At 34.6% G+C, this 24727-nt stretch overlaps 3 protein-coding genes across 5 annotated transcripts; 1 reads left to right on the plus strand and 2 right to left on the minus strand.

Moving 5' to 3' along the window:
• The first annotated feature begins 1934 nt into the window (after positions 1–1934).
• On the plus strand, positions 1935–6602 carry LOC123914367. Of its 2 annotated transcripts, XM_045965490.1 has the most exons (6): positions 1935–2350; positions 2645–3139; positions 3663–3818; positions 3920–3976; positions 4096–4529; positions 5557–6602. In XM_045965490.1, exons 1-6 carry the CDS (start codon positions 2284–2286, stop codon positions 6142–6144), a joined length of 1797 nt encoding a protein of 598 aa, XP_045821446.1. In that variant the 5' UTR covers positions 1935–2283; the 3' UTR covers positions 6145–6602. The 2 variants fall into 2 exon arrangements, with proteins under 2 accessions (XP_045821446.1, XP_045821445.1); XM_045965489.1 differs by lacking the exon at positions 1935–2350 and having other exon boundaries at positions 2371–3139; positions 5557–6179.
• A 72-nt stretch (positions 6603–6674) lies between these two features.
• LOC123914365 (disease resistance protein RPM1-like) lies at positions 6675–10233 on the minus strand. Of its 2 annotated transcripts, XM_045965488.1 has the most exons (3): positions 8396–10227; positions 7184–8284; positions 6675–6952 (listed from the first exon to the last, which is right to left on the minus strand). In XM_045965488.1, exons 1-2 carry the CDS (start codon positions 9957–9959, stop codon positions 7422–7424), a joined length of 2427 nt encoding a protein of 808 aa, XP_045821444.1. In that variant the 5' UTR covers positions 9960–10227; the 3' UTR covers positions 6675–6952; positions 7184–7421. The 2 variants fall into 2 exon arrangements, with proteins under 2 accessions (XP_045821444.1, XP_045821442.1); XM_045965486.1 differs by having other exon boundaries at positions 7184–10233.
• Positions 10234–11649: 1416 nt separating this feature from the next.
• LOC123915182 (putative disease resistance protein RGA3) lies at positions 11650–12301 on the minus strand. Its single transcript, XM_045966324.1, has 2 exons — positions 12063–12301; positions 11650–11905 (listed from the first exon to the last, which is right to left on the minus strand). The coding sequence occupies exons 1-2, from the start codon at positions 12299–12301 to the stop codon at positions 11650–11652; spliced, it is 495 nt and encodes a 164-aa protein (XP_045822280.1).
• Positions 12302–24727: the final 12426 nt, after the last annotated feature.

Genomic DNA, 24727 nt, shown 5'->3' on the forward strand with positions numbered 1-24727 from the left:
TATTTCTAATAACGACAATGACCAAGACCTCAAAAGTTTTATTTCTAATAACGACAATGACCAAGACCTCAAAAGTTTTGGTACAATACAGTATTCAACTATAAGAAAATAGTTTTCCTTTATAAATTGTTAATATTTTTTAGGAATTAAATTGAGTATTTAGTCTTTTGTTTTAGAAAATTAGGAGAAATAATTAAATTTAATATATGCTTTTAGTCTCTCCAATTTTGAGTTTGGGTAGTTTGTGGTGATAAGAATGGTCATGGTGGTTGATTTTGATTTTGCTTAATTTATAAATATGCTCTTTCATATTAATTTCCTGATAAGTACCTTGGTACACGTACGGCATGCTTTACCTACAATTTTGATAAACTATACTATAAAGTTGTTAAATAAATTCCATAATCTTTGAACATTGATTATTATACTATGTTATACTAAAGTTTTTTTGGTGATAATTTTACCATTGTTCTTTTTCTATTTTTTTTACCAAATATTATATCCCTTCTATTTTTCTTTTATATTTTAATCTACTTTCCAATAAATTTCATCTTACCAAATGAGGAGCGGCAACGCTGCGACTCCCGTGCGGACGTAAATTTTTCTCCCATTAATATCTGAGTATAAATTTAGGTCCAACATAAATTATTTAAAATCAGGAAACCACCTCAAATATGACACAAAATACCCTTGAAAATAATTATGTGTCAAAAAATGAAAAAAGAGGAAAATTTGTGATTTCATATGTATCTTCTTTTTTCCTTAAAAAAAAAAGTATATTCTTTTCATATATTGTAGATGTGTCATTATATTCATTCATCGGTCATAATTATTAATTTTATGTGAATTTCTATATGTTATTTATTTTATTTTTTTGTAAGGTAAAGAAATGTTTTAAATTGAGTAATTAAAACAAAATTAATACAGCCTATATAGTAGATTGTATAGGATATATCGATGCCCAGCTAATTGATTTTTGTTTAATAAAAAAATTGAATTTATATAAAGTGAGGTAATTTGAATTTGGGTTACATACAAAAAATTGGAGTTTTAGATAAAAAGAAAAAAATTGTGGGAGAAGTAACAAATAAAGTGGTGTTTTGTGGTTACAATTGGACATTTAACTCATATTGGTTCCAAAAATTTATAATATATGAAAAGAAAATACATATGAAATCACCCTTGAAAATGATTATGTCTCAAAAAATGAAAAAGGGGCAAATTGGTGATTTCATATGCATATTCTTTTCATATATTGTAGATATAAAGTGAGGTAATTTAATTTGAATTTGGGTTACATACAAAAAATTGGATTTTTAGATAAAAAGAAAAAAATCGTGGGAGAAGTAACAAATAAAGTGGAGTTTTGTGGTTACAATTGGGCATTTAACTCATATTGGTTCCAAAAATATAACAAATTAATTCATATGGCTTAGTGGTAAATATAATAAAAAATGTAACTAAAAGGTTAAGTGCTTGAATCCTGCTTAGAAATGTTTTAGCATTTTTCTACTAATTTTTTTAATAAAGACACAAAATACCCTTGAAAATGATTATGTGTCAAAAAATGAAGTAGGGGCAAATTAGTGATTTCATATGTATCTTCTTTTTATATATTGTAGATGAGAGAGTTAGCCTCATAACTTTTTTTTTTACGCAGAAAGCCTCGTGACTTAAAAGGTTAACTTTATTTCTTTTCAAGACAATATTTCATACTCCATGCATCTTTTTATGGGTATGAAGTTTTCACCTCCATTAGCGATGATTAATCTTCGTCGGGAAACTTGTGGGCACACAAGGTGTGGTCTCCCTCCCAACTGATATTTTCCATACACATGACATGAACCGGAATCAAACTTCTAACCACATGCTTAGGGACCACACAAATGTTCCAAAGGGTGTTATATTTATATTTGAAAAAGCATAATAAATATATTTAAAAATTTACAAAGGCTGTTATATTTAAGGACACACAAATGTTCCAGAAAGTGTCTTATAGTTATAAATAGTGATAGAAGGATTATAATTATTAAGAAGTCTCACCTCGGTTGCAAGATGACATGAATATATGTTTATAAGGTAGAGGTAATCTTCACCTTACAGTCGGATTTATGTTAAGTTAGGCCCAATACTCAATTCTAAAATTTATATTTCAATTCTTATATAAGTAATAGCCAAATGAGTGTGATTGTGCATATTTTCCTTAGCTTCTGCAGCTTTTGAGCACCCATTTGAATTAGTTTTCAGCTTCAAAAACAAAGACAAATTAGTTTTGTAATAGAAATGGCATCTGCAGAATCAAGTCCACTGAAGCCTTTTGATGAAGTCAAGACTGCTGTCACTGAGTTCGGTATGATCTTTAATTATTTCTTAATTTTCTTCACAAAACAACTATGGATTAGTAGAAACAGAATATGTTTTGGATTATGATTAAAGTACCAAGTTTATAAGAGAATTTGAAGGCAATTTCCTTAGTTGAAAATCTTAATACTTCTAGTTATGACTTTGCTATTTTCCACTCACTTTAAAAACACATAATGCATTTTTATGACTTTAGAAGTAGTAATTATGATTAAAAATGTTGCAGTTATATATTTTCCTCCTTTCATAAATATTTATGTTGTGACACTATTATTGGCAAAAGCTCTAGGATTTGACCACAATTACTACCAACCACTTCACTTGGCAATACTAAAAGGCGACTGGAAATCTACAAAGGCTTTTCTTGATAACGATCCAACCGCATTGACAGCGAAGGTTACGGTACATGGCAGGACTGCACTTCATGTTGCAGCAGTAGGAGCTCAGTGGAAACTTGTTGAAAAGTTGGCGCAACATCAACAGATGCCTGCAGAAGTCCTTGAAGAATTGGATTTTATGGGCTGTACTTGCCTTCACTATGTTGCAATGGGTCAAAGCGTAGATGCTGCGAAAGCATTGGTGGCTAAAAATCCTTCTGTTACACAAGTTATTGATTTTAAAGGATTCACACCACTCATGTATAGTATTACTTCTACACAATGTAAAGAGATGGTTGGATATCTTGTTTTGAATACTTCAGATGAAAGACCTGGCTGTCCATTCTCTGGTCCCTCTGCTAGTCAACTTGTTGCTTTGCTTACGGGAGCCGGATTTCATGGTAATTAAAATTCTTTCCGGCCCTTTCATGGTAGGATAGCTGGTTATAGGTGTCAAGCAGTAATTAACATCGTACCTCTCCCACATGAGGTCTAGAAAAGAAAGGTACGTAGTTGCTCGACCATAGGGATAGGGCTGAAAGTTGGCAAAACAAACAAAATAGGGCTATCTCTCGAGCTAAGAACATCATCTTCCCTCTCTGAAAGATCAGTTCAGTGACAAATAGGAAAGAAGCAAGTAGGAATGAGAACAAGCATTGAAAATTACATAAACAAACAACATAAGTAATCAGAATTCAGAACATCGCATCTCAGACTGTTTCTATCTGGCGATTGAGAAACTGACAGGCCCAATGAGCTCTCCAATCGTGCCTCGAAATGAGGCCGGAGAGCTGGTAACCTGAGATCAAGTTTCAAACCTGTCTCTTTCTTCTTAAAAAATATTGTGCTGCCTTACTAACCAAACATATAAAACACTATTTATTACTCATATGCTTATATACTTTTTGAATCTTCAATGTGCAGATATTACAATGCATCTTCTGCAGCGCTACCCTAACTTAGCCACTATTACTGATTCAAATGGAAGCAGCATTATACTTAATGTTCTGACAAAATTGCCATCACACTTTTATAGTGGAGACTTACTTTATTTTAAATTTGATAAACTCTGTTACAAATGTAAGTACTTATTTTAAGAATAATTATTTTCTGGTACAAAATGCTTGATTGTCCATACTGGTCGGCCTTACTGAAGTTTAACATTTCTTAAACTATATCAGGGGCTCCTGGGGAACTGGAATATGAAAATACAATATGGAATGCGCTTCAAACTCTTTGTATGTTATCCTTGTAGGGAAGCTCATCTCAGAGATTCTCTAGATGTATCATTCTCTTAACTTTTGTTTCTTTTTTTTCTTTTTTTCTTTATTAATATAAAATAGACAATCATTTGCAGTTCCTGGCTTAAAGATAATCAGAGATAAAAAGTTGAGACATCTATCTGCCGTGAAATTGGCTGAATTTGTTTTCTCACAAGCATCAACCATGAATGACTATCAATTCTGGCAATCTTTTGTGAGTCCAGAAATTCTATTCAGTGCAACATCGTCTGGCATAGTTGAGATTTTGGAGACTTGTTTTCAGTTTTTCCCTGATATGGTTTGGACTCGCATTCCCAATGAAGGGTATTTGGTTCAAATTGCCATCAAGAATAGGCAAAAACAAGTTTTTAGTTTTCTATGCAAGATGCCAATAATGTGCAAGCTTTTAGTGTTGGCGATAGATGAATCAAACAACACTACATCACATCTGGCAGCAAGGTTTTCTTCTCAAGTAGATTCAAATTTAGGTGCACCATTTCAAATTGTCAGAGAGTTACATTGGTTTAAGGTTTGTTTAATTTAATCTCGTGAGCACATATTTTGTGATTCTAAGTTAATTTAAATTCTATCTTTAAATATATATTTACTCCATTGAACCAAGTTTCATTCTTAATCCACTTCTATAACAAATTTGTGCATATGATTATTAAATAATAGTACACAATGTGAATTCGATTAAAAATCACACCAATAAAATACTTGATGTTTCCACTCATCTCTAATTGAATTCCCTACATCTTGTTTCCTCTCTCTCAATTTTTCTATGCGAATAGCAACCTCTATATATAGAAAAATATATGGCTAAATAACATAAACAAATCTGCTTTAAAATAAAATAGAATTAAAGTCAAATTTCCTCTAAAAACTAATTTTTCCAGAAAATCAGCAACAAGCCCATACACTTGTAGCCCTGCGCCCTGAACCCAGGAATTGCTAAAGCAATTGCGCCCCACGCAGCCCCTATCGATCCTCGTGCCAACAGTAGTGTGCATCCAGGATTTTTCTGACTTCCGTAACTGAGATTTCAAGGCATACTCAACACACTTAACACCACAATAAGCCTCTGGTTGACATGAGGTCACAATCTTAAATCAAAACTAAAAAAGAACTGGACTGGATTGCCTCCCGTGCAGTTTTCACTACAGGAGGTCGAGTGTGGAATCCAACCATTCACTTTTTAAATAAAAAAATTAAAATTGAAGGGATAATAAAATGTAAGGCTGAGATGTTACTTGATAGAAAACTGCACCGGAGAGGATCCTCTCCCAAAAAGAACTTATTTATTTTGATGGGCTACATATTGTAACAATCATTATGATGTGATTTAGATGTTATCTTGATGAAGTGAAGATGTAATTTACCTTCTTAAATGGTAATATAAGACTTTTGGTAGCATGCATATATCAAAGATCGAAAGATAAAGTTTCATCTTTATTTAAGTTTTTGAAAATTTAAATTATGTTAAAGAACTTCACATATAGTTTGTCTAAATTGTATAAAATTATTGATAACATAGCTATATGCATTACCAACAGGTAGTAGAGAAATTGGATCACCCTCTCCACAAAGAAGTCAGAAATATAGATGGCAAAACAGCTTGGCAAGTTTTTAAGGAAGAACATAAAACATTGATTAGAGAAGCGAGGAATTGGATAAAGGATAGATCAAACACTGGTATGTTAGTGGCAACTCTTATTGTGACAATCACATTTGCAGCTGCAATAACTGTACCTGGAGGTAGCAACCAGGACAAAGGAATACCAATATTCTTGACAGATAACAAATTCAGAGTGTTTATTGTGTCAGATGCAATAGCCTTCTTTTTCTCAATGGCTTCTCTTCTATGGTTTTTAGCAGCCATAAATGGACGCTACATCCATGAAGACTATGCGATGGTACTATTTGTTGCTAGATTCCTAGTCGGTTTGGATTTTTTGTCCTGTGCTGTAGTGGCAACAATGGTAGCATTTATTACAACTCTGACTATATTTTTAGAAGACAGATTTAAATATTTTATAATTTGTACTTCTTTACTTGCTTATTTTCCAATTATTGTATGTCTAAAGCTTAGATTTCCTTTTACAAAGTCGATAAGGCCATTTAAAGGTATTAAAATATTTTAGATTTTCTTATCCACAGAGACTTGGTAGTTGTTTAACCGTTCAAAATCAATGTATTATGTTCACATGATTCTAGTAGTTTCCATAGTTGCACGCATTATTTGTCTTAAATTCGATTATATTATCTTAAGCATATGAGATATATGAATGGAGTATGTATAGAGAAGACTCATTCTAAACTTTTGCTACAGAACAGAAAACTGGGTTGGAATTTGTTTTAGAGGCAACCTTGATGGACAAACTCCCACATGGGCAAAGCAAACCTTGATTGGAATTTATTTACTTTTTCTTCTGTCATTGTAATTGCGAAATTATTTTTATCTTGAGATTATGTGCAGTTAGTTAATGGTACTGACTCCTTAGGCTTATGATTAAACTGAAGATCGATGCTTCTTTGTGAGTTTGAGCAATATATGTATGTAATAAAGTTATCCTATAACAAATGATCATCATGTTGTTATGAACTCAAGTATTGATACACAAACAATCTTGATACACACCAAAATATAATTGTCAATTAATGTTTGAACAGATTGAAAAGTACATAATACTTCATTTTTATTACACCAAAATAGAAAGGAAATCAACAGAAAAAATGAAGTCTCACAATTCTTGAAAGGGAAGCTCTCATAATATCTTGCATACATGATGATATACTACAATTACAAATAACTCAAACATCAAATCAAAAGAAAAACAATTAAACATATAACTTTTTTATTGAAGAACAACAAAAGTTCCAAAGTGTTGCAGTAGAAGTCCCTGTGGAGAATTTGAGCTGCCATATTGCATTTGAAATTGAAGTCAGCACCTACCAAATCACATCAAAATGAATTAATTAGAATATTTCAAATGAAAGGATTACAAAAAATAGCTCTTGAGGATCAAGAATTGGCAGTGCTGAGCTAAAATAATAAAGCATATTACAGTGAAAATAAAGCTTTATTTTGATGACTGGATTTATTTTAAATACTGTAATGCCTATAAAAATAACTAAATAAATAAAAAGGTAAATATTAAGTTTTAGGAAGAAAAAGTACACCTTTTTTCTCCTTGAGTATGGTAAAACATGATTCCTAACTCCATGGGTTTGGAATACAAATTCCATCGTTGTTAGAAATTTTTACAAGGGGTACGTGCTGCATCAAGTTCCAATCCTCAGTAGAAATGTTATCCAAAAATTCATCTGCCATATAAGAAAAACGGAGTTCTTCGAGCTTCTCCAAGTGTTGGATGTCAGTGGGTATATTCTTCAGTCTCCAGAGCACGCCAAAGCTTAGCTATTTCAGAGAAGGCAGTGCTCCTTTGTCAATAATAACTTCTCTCAATTCAGAAATACAACTAACATTCAGTTTCTTTAGTTTTTGAAACCATCCATCTTCAAAATGCAAACATGAACCTTCATAAGAATCATTGCCTATATTGAAGGACAACAATTGTTGCAAACAATTTAGTGATTTCAATGGATCTTGAGTTAAACGGGACTTGCGCAACGTCAACTCAACAAGATTTTGAAGCTTTGGAATCCATTCGGGTAACTTGTGTAGAATCCCCTCTAGTGTAAGTTTTTGAAGCTTAGTTGGCAATGAAATCAAATTCAAATCAATGACTTCATAAGAGCGCTCTTCATGTCTTGATACAACAACTAGTCTTTCCAAGTGTTGCATTTCATTGATTGACGAAGATAGAATGGTTCCATGTTCTCTACGAACATTAATCAACCCCAAATCCCTCATCTGCTTCAGCTCTCCAAACCCTTTAATTATCTTTGCCGCTCCTTCCATATCTAAATTAACACTACGTAGCGTTTGTAGGGATCTCATCTCTCCAATACCATCCTCTAATTGAATCAAAGACAGATACCAGCAAGTAAGATGTCTTAGTTTTCCAAGTTTCCTAATCTTTTTGGGCAACTCAACAACTATTTGACTCCGTATATTCAAGGTCTCTAGGTTACGGAGCATGCCAATAAATTTTAAGATTTCCAATATCTCAACAGACCCCAAGCTTAAATACTTCAAGTGGACAAAACTTCCCAAATTTTCCGGAACGTTCAACATTGAAGTAGATTGACAATCAAGAACCCTCAACAGCTTGTAATTTTTAGGAATTCTATTCTCAAAAAGTGGTGGTGATTCATTATCTGTGAAAACAAGCATTGAACGAACATGCAAGCTTTCAATACACTGCATTAAATTATTGGAAATGGTTGTTATTGATAAGCGTCGAGTTATTCCACTTAAGGATGACTTACCATTTTCACTAATTTCCTTACAAAAGTTTAAATCCTCAAACTTTTCAAGGATCATCTCGCGTATTTGATCATGAACACGACAACTTTCAGCTTTACCATCAATTCCAATTGAAGATACTTGCACCAAGCTTCTATGGATCAACTCTGTTAAATATCCTTCTGCAACTTCTTCCAAAGTCTTCCCCTGCTCCTCTTTCACAAACCCTTCAGCAATCCATTGTTGAATCACTCTATTTGGTTCAACTTCATAATCTTCTGGATACATTCCAAAATACAACAAGCATGACTTGAGATAATAAGGCAAATCATCGTAACTTAAGCCTAAAATATCTTTTATCTCAATTAAATGTGTATCTTTCTTTAGCTCCGCACTTAAATTTTCACTAAATCTCTGCCACTCAAACACATGCTTCTCTTTTGTAGACAAAAGACCACCAATGGCAACAATTGCTAGTGGCAAGCCCTTACATTTTTGAACAATTTCATTAGCTATACCAATGAGATCTTCTCGACAACATCCACCAGAGTCAAATTTGAATGCCCTCTTATTGAACAATTTCAAAGACTGTTCTCGAGTTAAAGGTTGCAAATTAAGCACTTCAGTGGAAGAAGATATTTTACAAGACTTCAAAACGTCTTCGTTCCTTGTTGTTATCAATATCTTACTTCCACTTTTATTATCAATTACAGCATTTTTAATATCATCCCAAAACTTTACATTCCAAACATCATCAAACACCACAACATACCTCTTTCGCCTCAAGTACTTTCTCAGTTCTTCAGTCAATGACCTTTGATCCATTTGATTAATATTTTGAGGTGGATTTTGTTTGCAAATTTTTAGCAACATGTCCCTCAACACCTCTTTAACATCATATGTTTGAGACACAGTGATCCATACACGATAATGAAAGTGTGCAATGACTTTGTTGTTGTCAAAAACTTTCTTGACTAGAGTGGTTTTGCCCTGCCCTCCCATTCCTACCACAGAGAAGACAGTGGGGTCCTTTCTTCCTTTCAACTCGAACATCCATTCCATCAATATTCTTCTTGGTGTTTCAAAGCCCACAACGTCAGCTTCTTCAATGTAAAGAGCAGCCTCTCGAAGGGGGTACAGTTTGGCATTCTGGCTTCCTCTAGAATGGCTTGATCCTTGATCCAAAGAACGTTGGAAACAATATCTTTCGCTTCTTTCCTTGATCCCACGCACCAATGACTTAATGTCTCGAATCCCAGATGCTATTTTATGGCGTTGTTTCAAAGTTTTGAACAAGTGAGAAAAATTGTGGCGTTGTTCCGCATACATCATATAGTTATCAATGATGTCTTCTATCCGAAAAGCTGCTTCCCTAATCTGTTTGACCCATGTTTTGACTCCTTCACCATTGTTGTCTCCATTAGGTGCTGAAGCTCTTCTATCAGCATCCTTAAGGAAGGCTTGGATGCTTTCGAGTTCATCTTTAATGTCTGCAAATTCCTTGTGAACACCTTTGAGCAAATTGAATTCTTCTGTTAACAATGGAAGCAGTTTGTCAATAGCAAATGACACTGCTATTTCTGCCATTTTGAGATTTTTTTGTTTTGCTGCGTATGAAGAAGATATGGTTGGAAATGTGTCAGATAAAGAGAAACGGGAAGGCAAAGCGATAGGAGTATATGGATAGGAATCTGTATGTGTGAGTGTGAGATGAAGAAGGAAGATATGGTTGGATGGATCATGCGTCAAATAAAGAGATAAGGGAACTTAGGGAAGGCAGAGTGATAAGAATGTAATAACCATTGGATTGGGATTCACTGACTTTATGGTGCCAAAGTCAGGCAGCCTTTTTTCTGCCTTTGAGCAAATATTGTCAGTTTCATATAATTATCAGCAGGGATGTTGTAATACTTTGAATTTTTTAAATAAAAAATATAAATAACTAATCAAATAACTTTATATAGTTTTAAATAAAAAACATGAGAAAATAATAAAGTTTAATTTTTTATATGAATTATGATCAAATAGATAACCCAATGATATATACATGTTAGATGAGCTAAATAAATATATGATATATCTCATACTAAATAATAAAAATACCATTGAAAAATAATTATATTTAATTTCTTATAAAATTTAAATTAATATCCATATTTTACAATTTTTTAATAATTAGTTTACTTTAAAATATTGTAATTTTAGTATAATTTTGAGTTTTTTAGATTATGTAAATTACAAAATTACCCTTGTGAGAAAATTACATGTATATTTAAAAATTAATTATTTTATTATTAATTTACTATCAAATTATTTTATTATTTATATTTTTTTAATTTTCATTTTTTTATTTTAAAATATATTTTATAGAATAAATCAGTAAAAAAAAATTATCTTATCCTGCTGGTAACCCAGCTCAAATTCAGGATAAGAATTTTAATTAGAGAGACAGGATATGATAAGCTACAGGATTAACTTATCATATCTTGTTGTGTCACCAAACACTAGACTGAAACAGAATATGATACAGTTATCTTATACTGTCTCTTATCTCGTGCACCAAACGGACCCTAAGGGTATTGTTGGTATTATGAAAAGTCCACACCAAAACTCTGTATTCTCTTTGTATATAGTATAAATATAGATATACTATAGAATATATATCCATTCAATTCAATGATCGTGTACACAAATTTGTAAAACTAGTAGAATACCAAAAAAAAATTGTAAAACTAGTAGACTAAGAATGAAATTTGGTTCAACAGTACATTAAACATTTTAAAGATATAGTTATTCCTAGAATTGAACATATCTTTAACCTCTGTAACTCTCTTTGCATTTGGAATGCTGCACCTGAAATTTACATTACTTGAGAAGCAAACCTTGATGAACCTCACCTCCCCTAATGATGTTTATCCATGACATTTACTATCATCTTCAATACCACCAAGTGGAATTAATGGAAGAAAAAAAAAATTACAGAAAAATAACTCAAACATAATATGTTGAAAAGGAAGCTCTCGATCATAATATATGTTGCATACATGATACTAAAATTACAAATAACTCAAACATCAAATTAAACATATAATAACTTTTTTCTGAAAAACAAAAGTTCCAAAGTGTTGCAGTAGAAGTCCTTGCACTTGAAATTGAACTCAACACCTACCAAATCACATCAAAATGAATTAATCAGGAAGAAAAAGCATACCTTTTTTCTCCTTTGAGTATGGTAAAGCATGATTTCTAACTCCTTGGATTTGGAATAGGGGTTTCATCAATTTAGTGATTTCGATGGATCTTCAGTTAAATGGGAGCGGGACAATTTTAACTCAACAAGATTTTGAAGTTTTGGAATCCATTCAGGCAACTTGTGTAGAATCCCATGTAGTATAAGTTTTTGAAGCTTAATTGACAATGAAATCAAATCCAAATCAATGACTTCATAATTCTCTTCTGATCTACATTTAACAACTAGTTTTTCCAAGTCTTGCATTTCATTGATTGATGAAGATAGAATCATTCCATCTTCTCTATACGAACATTAACCAACCTCAAATCCCTCATCTGCTTCAGCTTTCTTAATCCTTTAATTATATTTGCTGACTTACCATTTTTATTATCAATTACAACAAATTCAATATCATCCCAAAAATGTACATTCCAAACACATCAAACACGATAACGTACCTCTTTTGCTGCAAGTAGTTTCTCACTTCATTTGTCAATGCCCCTCGATCCATTTGATAAATACTATCAGGAGGGTTCTTTCCTTGTTGTTTGTAAAACTTTAGCAACATGTCCCTCAACAACCCTTCAACATCGTATGATTGAGACACTGTGATCCATACAACACAATCAAAGTGTCCAATGACATCCTTGCTGTCAAGAACTTTCATTGCTAGAGTTGTTTTACCTTGCCCTCCCATTCCTACCACAGAGATGATGGGGAATTAGCACAATAATAATAATAACGAGCAATACGCAGCGGAAATAAAATTCCCCAAACTTGTAAGAACCTTGAGGATCAACAACAAATAATATGGCAGACAATAAAGCAAAATAAAGACACCGGAATTTTAACGTGGAAAACCCTCGATGTGAGAGTAAAAAACCACGGGTCGTCCAGACCAAAGAAATAGCTCCACTATAATCAAATAAGGGTACAAAAGAGTCTCCAAGTGAGGCACAAATAAGTGCTAACAACCGATTACACAACAAAGCACTAAAGCTTACAAAACAAGAACAAGAAGATGAAAATACCCAAAACACCTGCTGTATTGCGGACTGAATATCTCACGAACCAGACCTTGTTTCGACGATCCGAACGGTCAAAAGATAGCCTCTGGAGTTGCGAACCTGCCCTCCAAATTTGAGAGATATCCAACGGTTAACGAATCGGGAATCAAAGTTTTAGTGGGACTGGTTTGAGAAAAACGGGAATTGTTTTCTCTCTTCTTTTCTCTCTTTTTGAAGGTTGTTCTCTCACAAAATTTACTCACATCATAACCCTAGTATGACCACTCTCCACTTATATAAGTGAGACATAATGGGCTAATAAAATTGGACTTTTCTCCACATAGGAAGGGAGCCCAAAACCCAACAAATCTCCCCCTCACAACTATGTGGAGGAAATCGCCAAACCGGCGATATCACAACATGCTTCAAATTTTCCCCTTGGTAACGTCTTGGTCATCATATCTGAACCATTATCATCCGTATGAACCTTAACTAGTTCCAGCAACTTAGCATCCAAAACATCACGTATCCAGTGATACCTTACATCAATATGTTTGGACCTATTATGAAAAGTCGGATTCTTACCAAGATGAATAGCACTTTGGCTATCAACAAATAACACATATTTGTCTTGAACAAAACCAAGCTCCTGCAAGAATTTCTTCAACCATAGCAACTCTTTGCATGCTTCGGTAATGGCAATGAACTCTGCCTCTGTAGTAGACAATGCTACACACTTTTGCAATCTGGACTGCCAAGCTATAGCTCCCCCTGCAAACTTAATCATGTAGCCCGACGTAGACTTCCTAGAATCAATGTCGCCAGCCATATCTGAGTCAGAGTACCCTTCCAAAGTAGGCTTATCTCCCCCAAAGCAAAGTCTCATACAAGTAGTACCACGAAGATACCTTAAAACCCATTTTACAGCATTCCAATGCTCTCTACCTGGATTTGACAAAAATCTACTGACTGTACCAACAGCATGTGCTATATCTGGTCTTGTACACACCATTGCATACATCAAACTACCCACAGCAGACGCATAAGGAACACGTTTCATATCAAATGTTTCATCTTCATTTGAAGGACTTTGTTTCGAACTCAGCTTGAAATGAGTAGCAAGAGGAGTGCTTACCGCCTTAGAATTTTCCATCTGGAATCTCTGCAGCACTCTTTTGATATAGTGTTCTTGTGACATCCAAAGTTTCTTCTCCTTTCTGTCACGCGTGATTCTTATGCCAAGAATCTGTTTAGCTTCTCCCATGTCTTTCATGGCAAATGACTCGCCCAGCTGCTTCTTTAACCTGTCAATGTTAGAAATATTTTTCCCTACAATAAGCATATCATCAACATATAACAACAGGATAATGAAGTCATCGTTAGAAAATTTTCTAACAAAGACGCAATGATCTGAAGTAGTCTTCTTGTATCCTTGTTCAGACATAACAGACTCAAACTTCTTGTACCACTGCCTTGGAGCTTGCTTCAACCCATATAGGCTCTTTCTCAATCTACACACATAGTCTTCTTTGCCTTTAACTTGAAAACCATCGGGTTGCTTCATGTAGATCTCTTCCTCCAAATCACCATGAAGGAAAGCCGTTTTCACATCCATTTGCTCAACCTCTAGATCAAGAGTAGCAGCCAAACCCAACACGGTTCTAATTGATGACATCTTCACAACAGGTGAGAAAATTTCATTAAAATCAACACCCTTTCTTTGACGAAAACCTTTCACTACCAATCTGGCTTTATACCTTGGAGACTCAGAGTTACTCTCATGTTTGACTCTATATATCCACCTATTTTCCAAAGCCCTTTTGCCTTTAGGCAACTTCACTAAATCATAAGTGTGATTATCATGCAAGGATTTCATCTCATCATTCATTGCATCCAACCACTTTTGATTTTCATCACTTTCCATGGCTTCTTGAAAATACTCAGGTTCACCCTCATCAGTCAAAGTCACATACTCGTCAGAATTATACCTTGTAGAAGGTTGTCTCTGTCTGTTGGACCTCCTAAGTTGAACTTGAGATGATTCTGGAGCTTCACCAAGATTCTCATCCTGTGACATATCATTCTCCTCATCATTGTCAGCTGGAATATATACCTCTTCTCCAAGTTGTTGATCATCAACATAATCATGTGGCTCACCATTTTGAACATCACCACCAATAGTATCCAGATTATGAACAGGCAACCGAACTGGATCAATATTAGACAAACTAACATCTTTCTCGGGTGTAGTTTTCTCCACCTTATCGATGTCTTCAATAGTTTGGTCTTCCATGAACACAACATCGCGGCTTCTGATAAGTTTATTCCCTATAGGATCATAAAACTTGTAACCAAACTCATCCTGCCCATAGCCGATGAAGATACATTGTTTTGACTTTGCATCCAACTTGGATCTTTCATCCTTTGGAACATGCACAAAAGCCTTACAACCAAAGACTCTCAAATGATCATATTTGACATTCTTACCAAACCAAATTTTGTCTGGAACTTCACTATTCAAAACAACAGTAGGAGTGAGATTAATAACATGCACTGCCGTGTACAGTGCTTCACCCCAATAATGTTGAGGCAACTTAGCTTCAGAGAGCATACATCTAACTCTCTCAACAAGTGTTCGATTCATCCTCTCTGCTAAACCATTCAACTGAGGAGTTTTAGGAGGAGTCTTTTCATGTGCAATACCCTGCTGCTTACAATAGACATCAAAGGGACCACAATACTCACCACCATTATCAGAACGAACACATTTCAGCTTCTTACCTGATTGCCTCTCAACCAAAGCATGAAATTCTTTGAATTTCTCCAACACTTGGTCTTTTGTCTTTATAGCATATACCCATAGTTTCCTGGAACAATCATCAATAAAAGTAACAAAATAAAGTGCACCACTAAAAGATTTTACCTTTAATGGACCACAAACATCAGAATGCACCAATTGAAGCAACTCTGACTTTCTTGAGGGAGGATGCTTCTTGAAGGATACTCTAGTCTGTTTACCAGTCATGCAATGAGAACACTTCTCCAAATCTGCATTCTTTAATCCTGGAAGCACATCCTTTTTGGCTAAAACATTCAGCCCCTTTTCACTAATATGACTAAGCCTTCGGTGCCACAAAGATGCTTTCATGTCGATAACATTCACACTGTCTCTAGCAACCAAAGCTTTTGTCCAATACAGTTTAGAAGTTTTCTCCCCTCTAGCCACAACCAAGTTACCTTTACTGAGTTTCCACTTTCCAGAACCAAAGTGATTATCATAACCACAATCATCAAGCATATGCACAGAGATCAAATTAAAACGAACATCCGGAGCATGTTTGACATCTCTAAGCAACAATTGCATTCCCATGTTGGTTTGCAAGCAAATATCACCAACACCAATTACCTTAGCTACACCATCATTACCCATCTTCAACCCTCCAAAGTCACCGGAAGTATAAGATGTGAAGAACTCCTTCCTCGGTGTAACATGCAATGTAGCACCACTGTCAACAATCCACATGCTCTCATCTGATACAAGATTAATGGACTCATGATCACGGAGAATAACAAGATCATCATTGATAGCAGTAGTAACACGATCATCATCATGATCTTCACGATCTCTTTGTTTCTGCTTACCCTTCTTGCCTTTGTTATCTTTTCTCCACTGATAACAGTACTTTTGTATGTGCCCTGATTTATGACAATAATTACACTCCATATTCTTGTATCGCCCTTTGGACTTGCTTCTGCTATTCTCTCTACCACCCTTCGGTTCTTTCTTCTGACTTCTCCCCCTATTTTCAGTGACAAGTACCTCGGATTGAGATGAAGTACCTTGTGCCTTCCTTCTCATCTCCTCATTAAGAATACCACCCTTAGCCGTTTCCAAAGAAACAACACCTTTAGGAGCAGAACTTGTAATAGAAACCCGAAATGTCTCCCAAGACTCTGGTAAAGATAGCAATAGAAATAGTCCCAAAAGTTCATCTTCAAATTTAATACCCATTCCTGACATCTGATCAAGGAGCCCCTGAAATTCACTCAAGTGATCTGAAATAGAAGTCCCCTCCTTATACTTCAAACTTATGAAGCTATTCAACAAGAACAATTTATTATTCCCTGATTTAGAGGCATACAAGGACTCTAACTTCTCCCACAAAGTTTTTGCATGTATCTCATTAGCAATATGATTATAAATATTATCTTCAACATATTGCCGAATAAAACCACATACCTGTTGATGTTCAAACTCCCATTCTTCATCAGACATAGATTTCGGCTTTGCGGAACTAAATACCGGTAAGTGCAATTTCTTCACAAATAACAAGTCTTTCATCTTGCCCTTCCACAAATGGTAATTAGACCCATTCAACAATACCATCTTCATATTTGTATTTGACTCCATCTTTCAAACAAGTAAAATTGCCCTTAACCAAGAGCTCTGATACCACTCTGATGGGGAATTAGCACAATAATAATAATAACGAGCAATACGCAGCGGAAATAAAATTCCCCAAACTTGTAAGAACCTTGAGGATCAACAACAAATAATATGGCAGACAATAAAGCAAAATAAAGACACCGGAATTTTAACGTGGAAAACCCTCGATGTGAGAGTAAAAAACCACGGGTCGTCCAGACCAAAGAAATAGCTCCACTATAATCAAATAAGGGTACAAAAGAGTCTCCAAGTGAGGCACAAATAAGTGCTAACAACCGATTACACAACAAAGCACTAAAGCTTACAAAACAAGAACAAGAAGATGAAAATACCCAAAACACCTGCTGTATTGCGGACTGAATATCTCACGAACCAGACCTTGTTTCGACGATCCGAACGGTCAAAAGATAGCCTCTGGAGTTGCGAACCTGCCCTCCAAATTTGAGAGATATCCAACGGTTAACGAATCGGGAATCAAAGTTTTAGTGGGACTGGTTTGAGAAAAACGGGAATTGTTTTCTCTCTTCTTTTCTCTCTTTTTGAAGGTTGTTCTCTCACAAAATTTACTCACATCATAACCCTAGTATGACCACTCTCCACTTATATAAGTGAGACATAATGGGCTAATAAAATTGGACTTTTCTCCACATAGGAAGGGAGCCCAAAACCCAACAAGAGATGACAGTGTGCTCTTCCCTTCCCTTAACCATCCAATCAATCAATCTTTTTCTGGGCGCTTCAAAACCCACAACGCCAGCTTCATCAATGTAAAGAGCAGCCACTCGAGGGTCGTTGAAGGGATTTAAGAGGGGTTTTTCAAAAATTAATCCTCTTAGCGGAACAATCCCGATGAACGGATCTTGATTAAACCATTAATCACAAATCAACGAACACAAAACCACAAGTTTATGTGTTTACCTCTTGATGTGCAGAACCTTTGAAGTAGAAACTGTTTCTGATCACGAGCAAAGCAAAGTAGCGATGCATCTACTCAGTCCACACGAACAGAGCTTCTCCGATGACCGGTGCTAGCCAATTCCACCAGAGATTCAGAGAGAACAGGGTTTAGAGAGCGGCGGCTAGGTTTCACTTTGTGAATTAGGTTAAGTTTTAAAACTTCATCACAAGGGTTCTATTTATAGAACCACTTGTGTGGTAATCAAGCCAAGCACTACACCGTACCTTACGGTGGACCGTATTTCTCTATTTTCATAAATTAAATAATAAGTCATACTTAATTATTTAATTACTAATAAGTCTTACTTATTTATTTCTCTCATCTATCAGTCCTTTGTGTGTGACCCTATAGGTTCTCGTAACGTTGGTAATAATATTAAATCACATATTTAATATTATAAACAGTGAGTGGTATCTAGCAACACATCACTGCTACCCAAGTGACGAGAATGTCATGTGATCTGACGAAACATTTCCATGATAACGATCGTGTGTATAATTACCCCTTTGCCCTTATATCTATATTGAACACAAGGCATAGATCGTGTCATCCTTGTATGGTTCAATATCTTATTTCTTGATCCCAGAATATACTGAGTAACGAATAAGCTCAATATCTCATATTGACTTAGTTCGGCGTGGCCACGCATTTTATCAGTCATATTCCATCAAGAGGCCCGTAGATATTACTCCTGTTATGCATGAGGGGCAAATTCCATCTAGGTCACTCATGTCCCTCAGCATGATTTGTGGAGTACCCATCAACCGACTTTATAGTCATCCTGTTACGGACAATGTTTGAACGGCAACTAAGTACTCTACTCCACATCTAGGGTCCATAGTGGTTTCAGGTCGAAGGGTGGTATACACCATTATCACTATGAGAATAACTTATGACACTTTTCATAACACACTATGTAGTATTCTCATGGTGGGTCAATCCAATATAAATATTACTCCTAATATTTATATCTATGTGAAGACTTGATATCTCATATCCATGACACGTGAGATGAGGTCATCAGTCTACTCACATAATAGTCTCTATGTTTTACTGTTATCCCACATCACAGTAAAACTTGACTACGGATACTTTAAGAATAGTGTCCTTATGTTTAATGGAGTCTCACTATTAAGTCACACTTAATGTTCCATTAATTAGACTAGCTATTCTAGGGACTTTATTAGTTTGAAACAAACATAATAAAGAAATGCCTTTTTATATATATTAAATATATAAATCAAAGTCATGATATAAAAGAAGATTCTATCAAAACATATTGGCTTTTAGGGCTTACTCCAACAATCTCCCACTAGCACTAAAGCCAATCAGATATTAACTCAACATCTATTGGACTAGCGTGATCATCAAGCATCTTCTATGCAAGATTTTCTATTAGTGGATAAGGAACTCTTTCCTATGTTGGTACCCGATACATCTTCCAATTTACACTTTTGATCTTCTATCAAAAGAAATAAAGTGTCAAAACTTGTATTTGAATCGTTGGTGAGATCTGGTTTTCCGTTGCTTGCAAGATTAAACCATTACCATCTTTAATGAGGTCAAGGGAATCTGCAACGTAAGGAAAACAATTTTCTGCCTCATCTTATGAGACAAACGATTCAAATCATATATTTGACCTTTGTAATAGATATATCAATCTTCTGAAGCTTGTAAGCTTACAGATTTGACATCCGAGCATAAAGTTTATTCCAGACTACAATCTGGGTATACTGTTCTTCGGTTTTGGACAATCAGTATCATTGTAACTCATTTACAATGATCATTTCCAGATCCAATCAAGAAGCCATCCTTAATCCTTTTAAGATATCCATGGATATTCTTGATGGTGACCTAATGACAATCACTAGAAATAATTTGGTACATATTGTTTATGCTAATATCATATAGTACATCTGGTCTAGTACATATCATGATATACATGATCAACCCAATTGCCAAAGCATTTGGTTACTTCTCATGCATCCCTTTCTCATCCAATGAGGTTGGATATTGTCTTTGAGACAAAAAATACATCATGTGACGTGTGCAATAATTTCAATAAAATTAAGCACATGAGGTGTCTGTACACTTCATCAAATTTGTACATAGGCTAAGGTTGAGATATGTCAATAATCTATCTCTATAGATCTTGATTCCTAACTTTTAGGAAGTCTCGCCTAAGTATTTCATCAAGAAACAATTACCTAATCATGTCTTACATGTGTAGTGTATGAAAATTGTCTTGATGATCAGTATGTCATCCACATACAATACCAGATTAATTTAAATACTCTCACTGACTTTCTTGTGTGCACAAGAGTTCCTTTATTAATCTTAGTTTTCATAAAACTTGATCAATAAAACTGATAATTCAACTTTGAGAAATTTGAACAAATTCATAAATGAATTTTGTAATTTATATACTTTTCTAGCATCCTTTAGATTAACGAAACTCCGTCCATATGTCAAATACATATGTAAGGTCATTCCAATTAAGGAATGTAACCTCGTTGTCCATCTGCCAGAACTCGTAGTAAAACATACAATAATTGCAAGTGGAATCAAATGAGTTTAAGCACTATGATTGAAATAAAGGTTTCATCATAATTGCATCATGATTTGTGTGAAACCTTTCACATTTAATCACACCATAAAGGTATTTACAATACCATCCAGGTGAATCTTTACAACAAGACTCATATTTATCCTATGAGTCTTACTCAATTGGATGACAAAACAATATCCATATATGTTTTGTGTACATGGACTCTTTATAAGTCACATTCTCATCTTCCATGAGCATCATATATCACCTTGTCGAGTCATGGTAAAACCGTGACTCTCAACTGTGTGATATGACATATCTGACTTATATAGGTCTTGTGCTACTCGAACTGGTGATCCAACAACAACTCTTGTTGAACCGATTCATGTTCCATTCTCAAAAACATGTGTTTTGTGGTACTCGAATTTACTCAAGTTCTACATCACTCCCACTATCTCTTCTAGAGACACATTCCTTCTAAAGGAATATGCATGAGGGGCAAATTCCATCTAGGTCACTCATGTCCCTCAGCATGATTTGTGGAGTACCCATCAACCGACTTTATAGTCATCCTGTTACGGACAATGTTTGAACGGCAACTAAGTACTCTACTCCACATCTAGGGTCCATAGTGGTTTCAGGTCGAAGGGTGGTATACACCATTATCACTATGAGAATAACTTATGACACTTTTCATAACACACTATGTAGTATTCTCATAGTGGGTCAATCCAATATAAATATTACTCCTAATATTTATATCTATGTGAAGACTTGATATCTCATATCCATGACACGTGAGATGAGGTCATCAGTCTACTCACATAATAGTCTCTATGTTTTACTGTTATCCCACATCACAGTAAAACTTGACTACGAATACTTTAAGAATAGTGTCCTTATGTTTAATGGAGTCTCACTATTAAGTCACACTTAATGTTCCATTAATTAGACTAGCTATTCTAGGGACTTTATTAGTTTGAAACAAACATAATAAAGAAATGCCTTTTTATATATATTAAATATATAAATCAAAGTCATGATATAAAAGAAGATTCTATCAAAACATATTGGCTTTTAGGGCTTACTCCAATAGTCGTGCCATTTGGCATTCCGGCTTCCTCTAGAATAGCTTGATCCTTGATCCAAAGAACGTTGGAAACCATATCTTTCACTTCTTTCCTTGATCCCACCCACCGATGACTTAATGTCTTGAATCCCAGACGCTATTTGATGGCGTTGTTTCAAAGTTTTGAACAAGTGAGAACAATTGTTGAGTAAAGCTGAACATCCTGGATTACGAGGCTGTTGTTCCAGATGCATCATATAGTTATCAATGATGACTTCTATCCGAAAAGCTGCTTCCCTAATTTGCTTCACCCAAGTTTTGACAACTTCACTAGTGTTGTCTCCATCAGCTGCAGTTCTTCTATCAGCATCTTTAAGGAAGGCTTGGAAGCTTTCGAGTTCATCTTTAATGTCTGTAAATTCCTTGTGAACACCTTTGAGAAGATTTACTTCTGCGGTTAACAATGGAAGCAGTTGGTCAATAGCAAAAGACACCGCCATTTCTGCCATTCTGATATTTGTCTATTTTTTTGTTATTTTCTGTTGGATGAAGACTATAATTTACTCTTAATCTTGAGATTTATGTTGTGCAGCCTATACATTGAGTGGAAGACTGAGTTTCCCTTGGTCATTGATAAATAACCTTTTGAGCAATTTCAGATTATCTTTCTTTTTTATTATAAAAAATCTGTCGTACCAAAACAACATAAAAAAAAAAGACCCTGCATGTCTGTTTTAAAGTTAAGTGTGCAAAAACAAAATAAAAAAATGACTGAGTTATATTGAATATCTGGTGTGAATAAATAAATTCGTTTTACGTTTGGCTCTACATTGGTAGGAACACTTTGAGTTTCCCTTTGTCACTTTAATAATTTTTTAGGCAAGCTAAAAGTTGCTGTTCACGTGATTTAGGCTATGGGTCATCTATAAAATTAATTAAACAATAGTAAATATTTTTTTGTTAGCTGTAGTGTCCCAAAACATACAAATTATAAGGAAAAAAATTACTCGTGCTTGATGTTTGTCGGTGTTAACTTTATTGGATTCGAATGTTAGCTAGGTGTGATATCGTCGGGTAGGTGATATGGATGATGGATGGATAGTTAAAAATTATCACTACCATCCTGCAAAGATGTGAATTGACATCCTGCTGTCGATGTGAGACCTCATTTATACGTAATATACATAAGTTAGATAAATGGACAAGGATTAACAATGCTGAAAACATTGTTTAAAAATAATTGCTTTTCAAAGTAGTGATATGCTATATATATAGATTTAAGAAAATTGAGATTTCAAAGGAATATTTAGGAAGCAATGAAATACTTTAAAGATTGAGAATTTTGATATCTAAACTCAAAATGGCTTTCAAAATTAGCATAGCATTACATGCACAACTTTAGATTGCATACTATGATAGTCATATGCAAGGCCTTTTAAATACTATCTGAAAATAAGCTTCATCAATCAAGAGCTAGGTTAAACTATGAAAGATATTTCTAGGCGTCTAAGACCATCTCCAATGGTGTAGTACCTATTAGGTACTCATGGTACTTATTAGGTACTACCATTGGAACACAACACATTTTAGTACCTAATAGGTACCACTTCTAATATAAGAACTCTCTCTCTCTCTCTTCTTTTTATGGGACCTACTTTATTTAATATATTCAAAAAAAATTAATTTGGCAATATTATTTTAAATTAAATTTCAAATTTTAATGATGTGGAGTTATTGATGGGACCAATTTTAGAACTTTTTAAGAAATGCTCCATTGGAGAGGTTGAGTACCTATTAGGAACTATTAAAAAAAATAATAAATTGATGATGTGTCTATGTGGGACCATTTAAGTACTCAAAAATGGAGTGCTCCATTGTGAATGCTCTTATCTGACAAAATTTAAAACACCTCTTGATTCTAGTACAAAGGTGGCCCAAAATAATTAATATTCTTTTAATCACTTGATAAGTAAATAAAACATTCATCCACTTTTTTTTTTACCAAATACATCGTCAATCATTTTTGGTCTACGAAGTATGTATTGATTGCAAGACAAGTACCTTCTTTAGTGTCTGCAATCATTCTGCATTAACACATCACTGAACTAAGTAACAGTGGTTAATGTCACCAATCAATAGCACTTTCTGTAACACTAAATCATTAAGTTTTGGCTCAGGCTACTATCAGTTTATCACTAAATGTTTTTAGTTGCAGTTAATAACCTGCTAATGTTCACAATGTATCCTAAGGCCGGATACCAAGTTTTCAAAAAAAATATATTCACAGTGTACTGTCCAACACATCTCTAGATAAAGCTATGCATTCCAATATACTCAACCTGAAAGTATGTTTCCAGTTACATTGAGAAGAACATATGTTTGTTTCATTCAAGTACAAAAAGAAACATTTAGAAGGCCTTAATTGAGTGCAACACCAATGAAAATGAGGAGTTAATCAATTGGTGAGACATTTCATTAGTAAAATTCGATCAAACAGTACCGATTTGATGCCTCCAATACCAATACAACTATTTCATTAAGAAAGAAGAATCTTTGAAACAGACCAATCCTAACAAACATTTCATATGAGAACAATTATACACATTGTGAGAACTCAGATGAAGGTACAACTATGAATATTTTGATCATGGTTGTGAACATTACCAATAACAATTTATTCTTCATTCACTTATAGAATCAATAAATGAAAGGAATACAGAGGAGCAAGAATGAAAAACCTAAATCTTTCAGCAATCAGCAGCAGCACCACTATATGTAATTTTTAAGCCCAAAGTCTCATTCACTTATGTTCTTTAAGGGAATCATCGCGAGCCATTCTTCGAACCTCTGATGGAGGGATGTAACCATACTTCTTTCTCAACGTATCTAAAACGAACTTATCGCGAGCCATTGTTCGGGCTCGTTGGGGTTCAACATTGACATAAGAGAGATACCCCCCAACAGCTAAAATAACAGCACCAGAGAGGGAACATGCAATGCTCATTGCCAGTTTCTTGGGCGTTGAAGGAAAACACACCACCATTACGACAATCACCTGTCACAAAAAATTAACACACAATCTTCATCAATTTCA

This window comes from Trifolium pratense, linkage group LG3 (genome assembly GCF_020283565.1).
Source record: "Trifolium pratense cultivar HEN17-A07 linkage group LG3, ARS_RC_1.1, whole genome shotgun sequence".
Taxonomy (NCBI): Eukaryota; Viridiplantae; Streptophyta; class Magnoliopsida; order Fabales; family Fabaceae; genus Trifolium; species Trifolium pratense.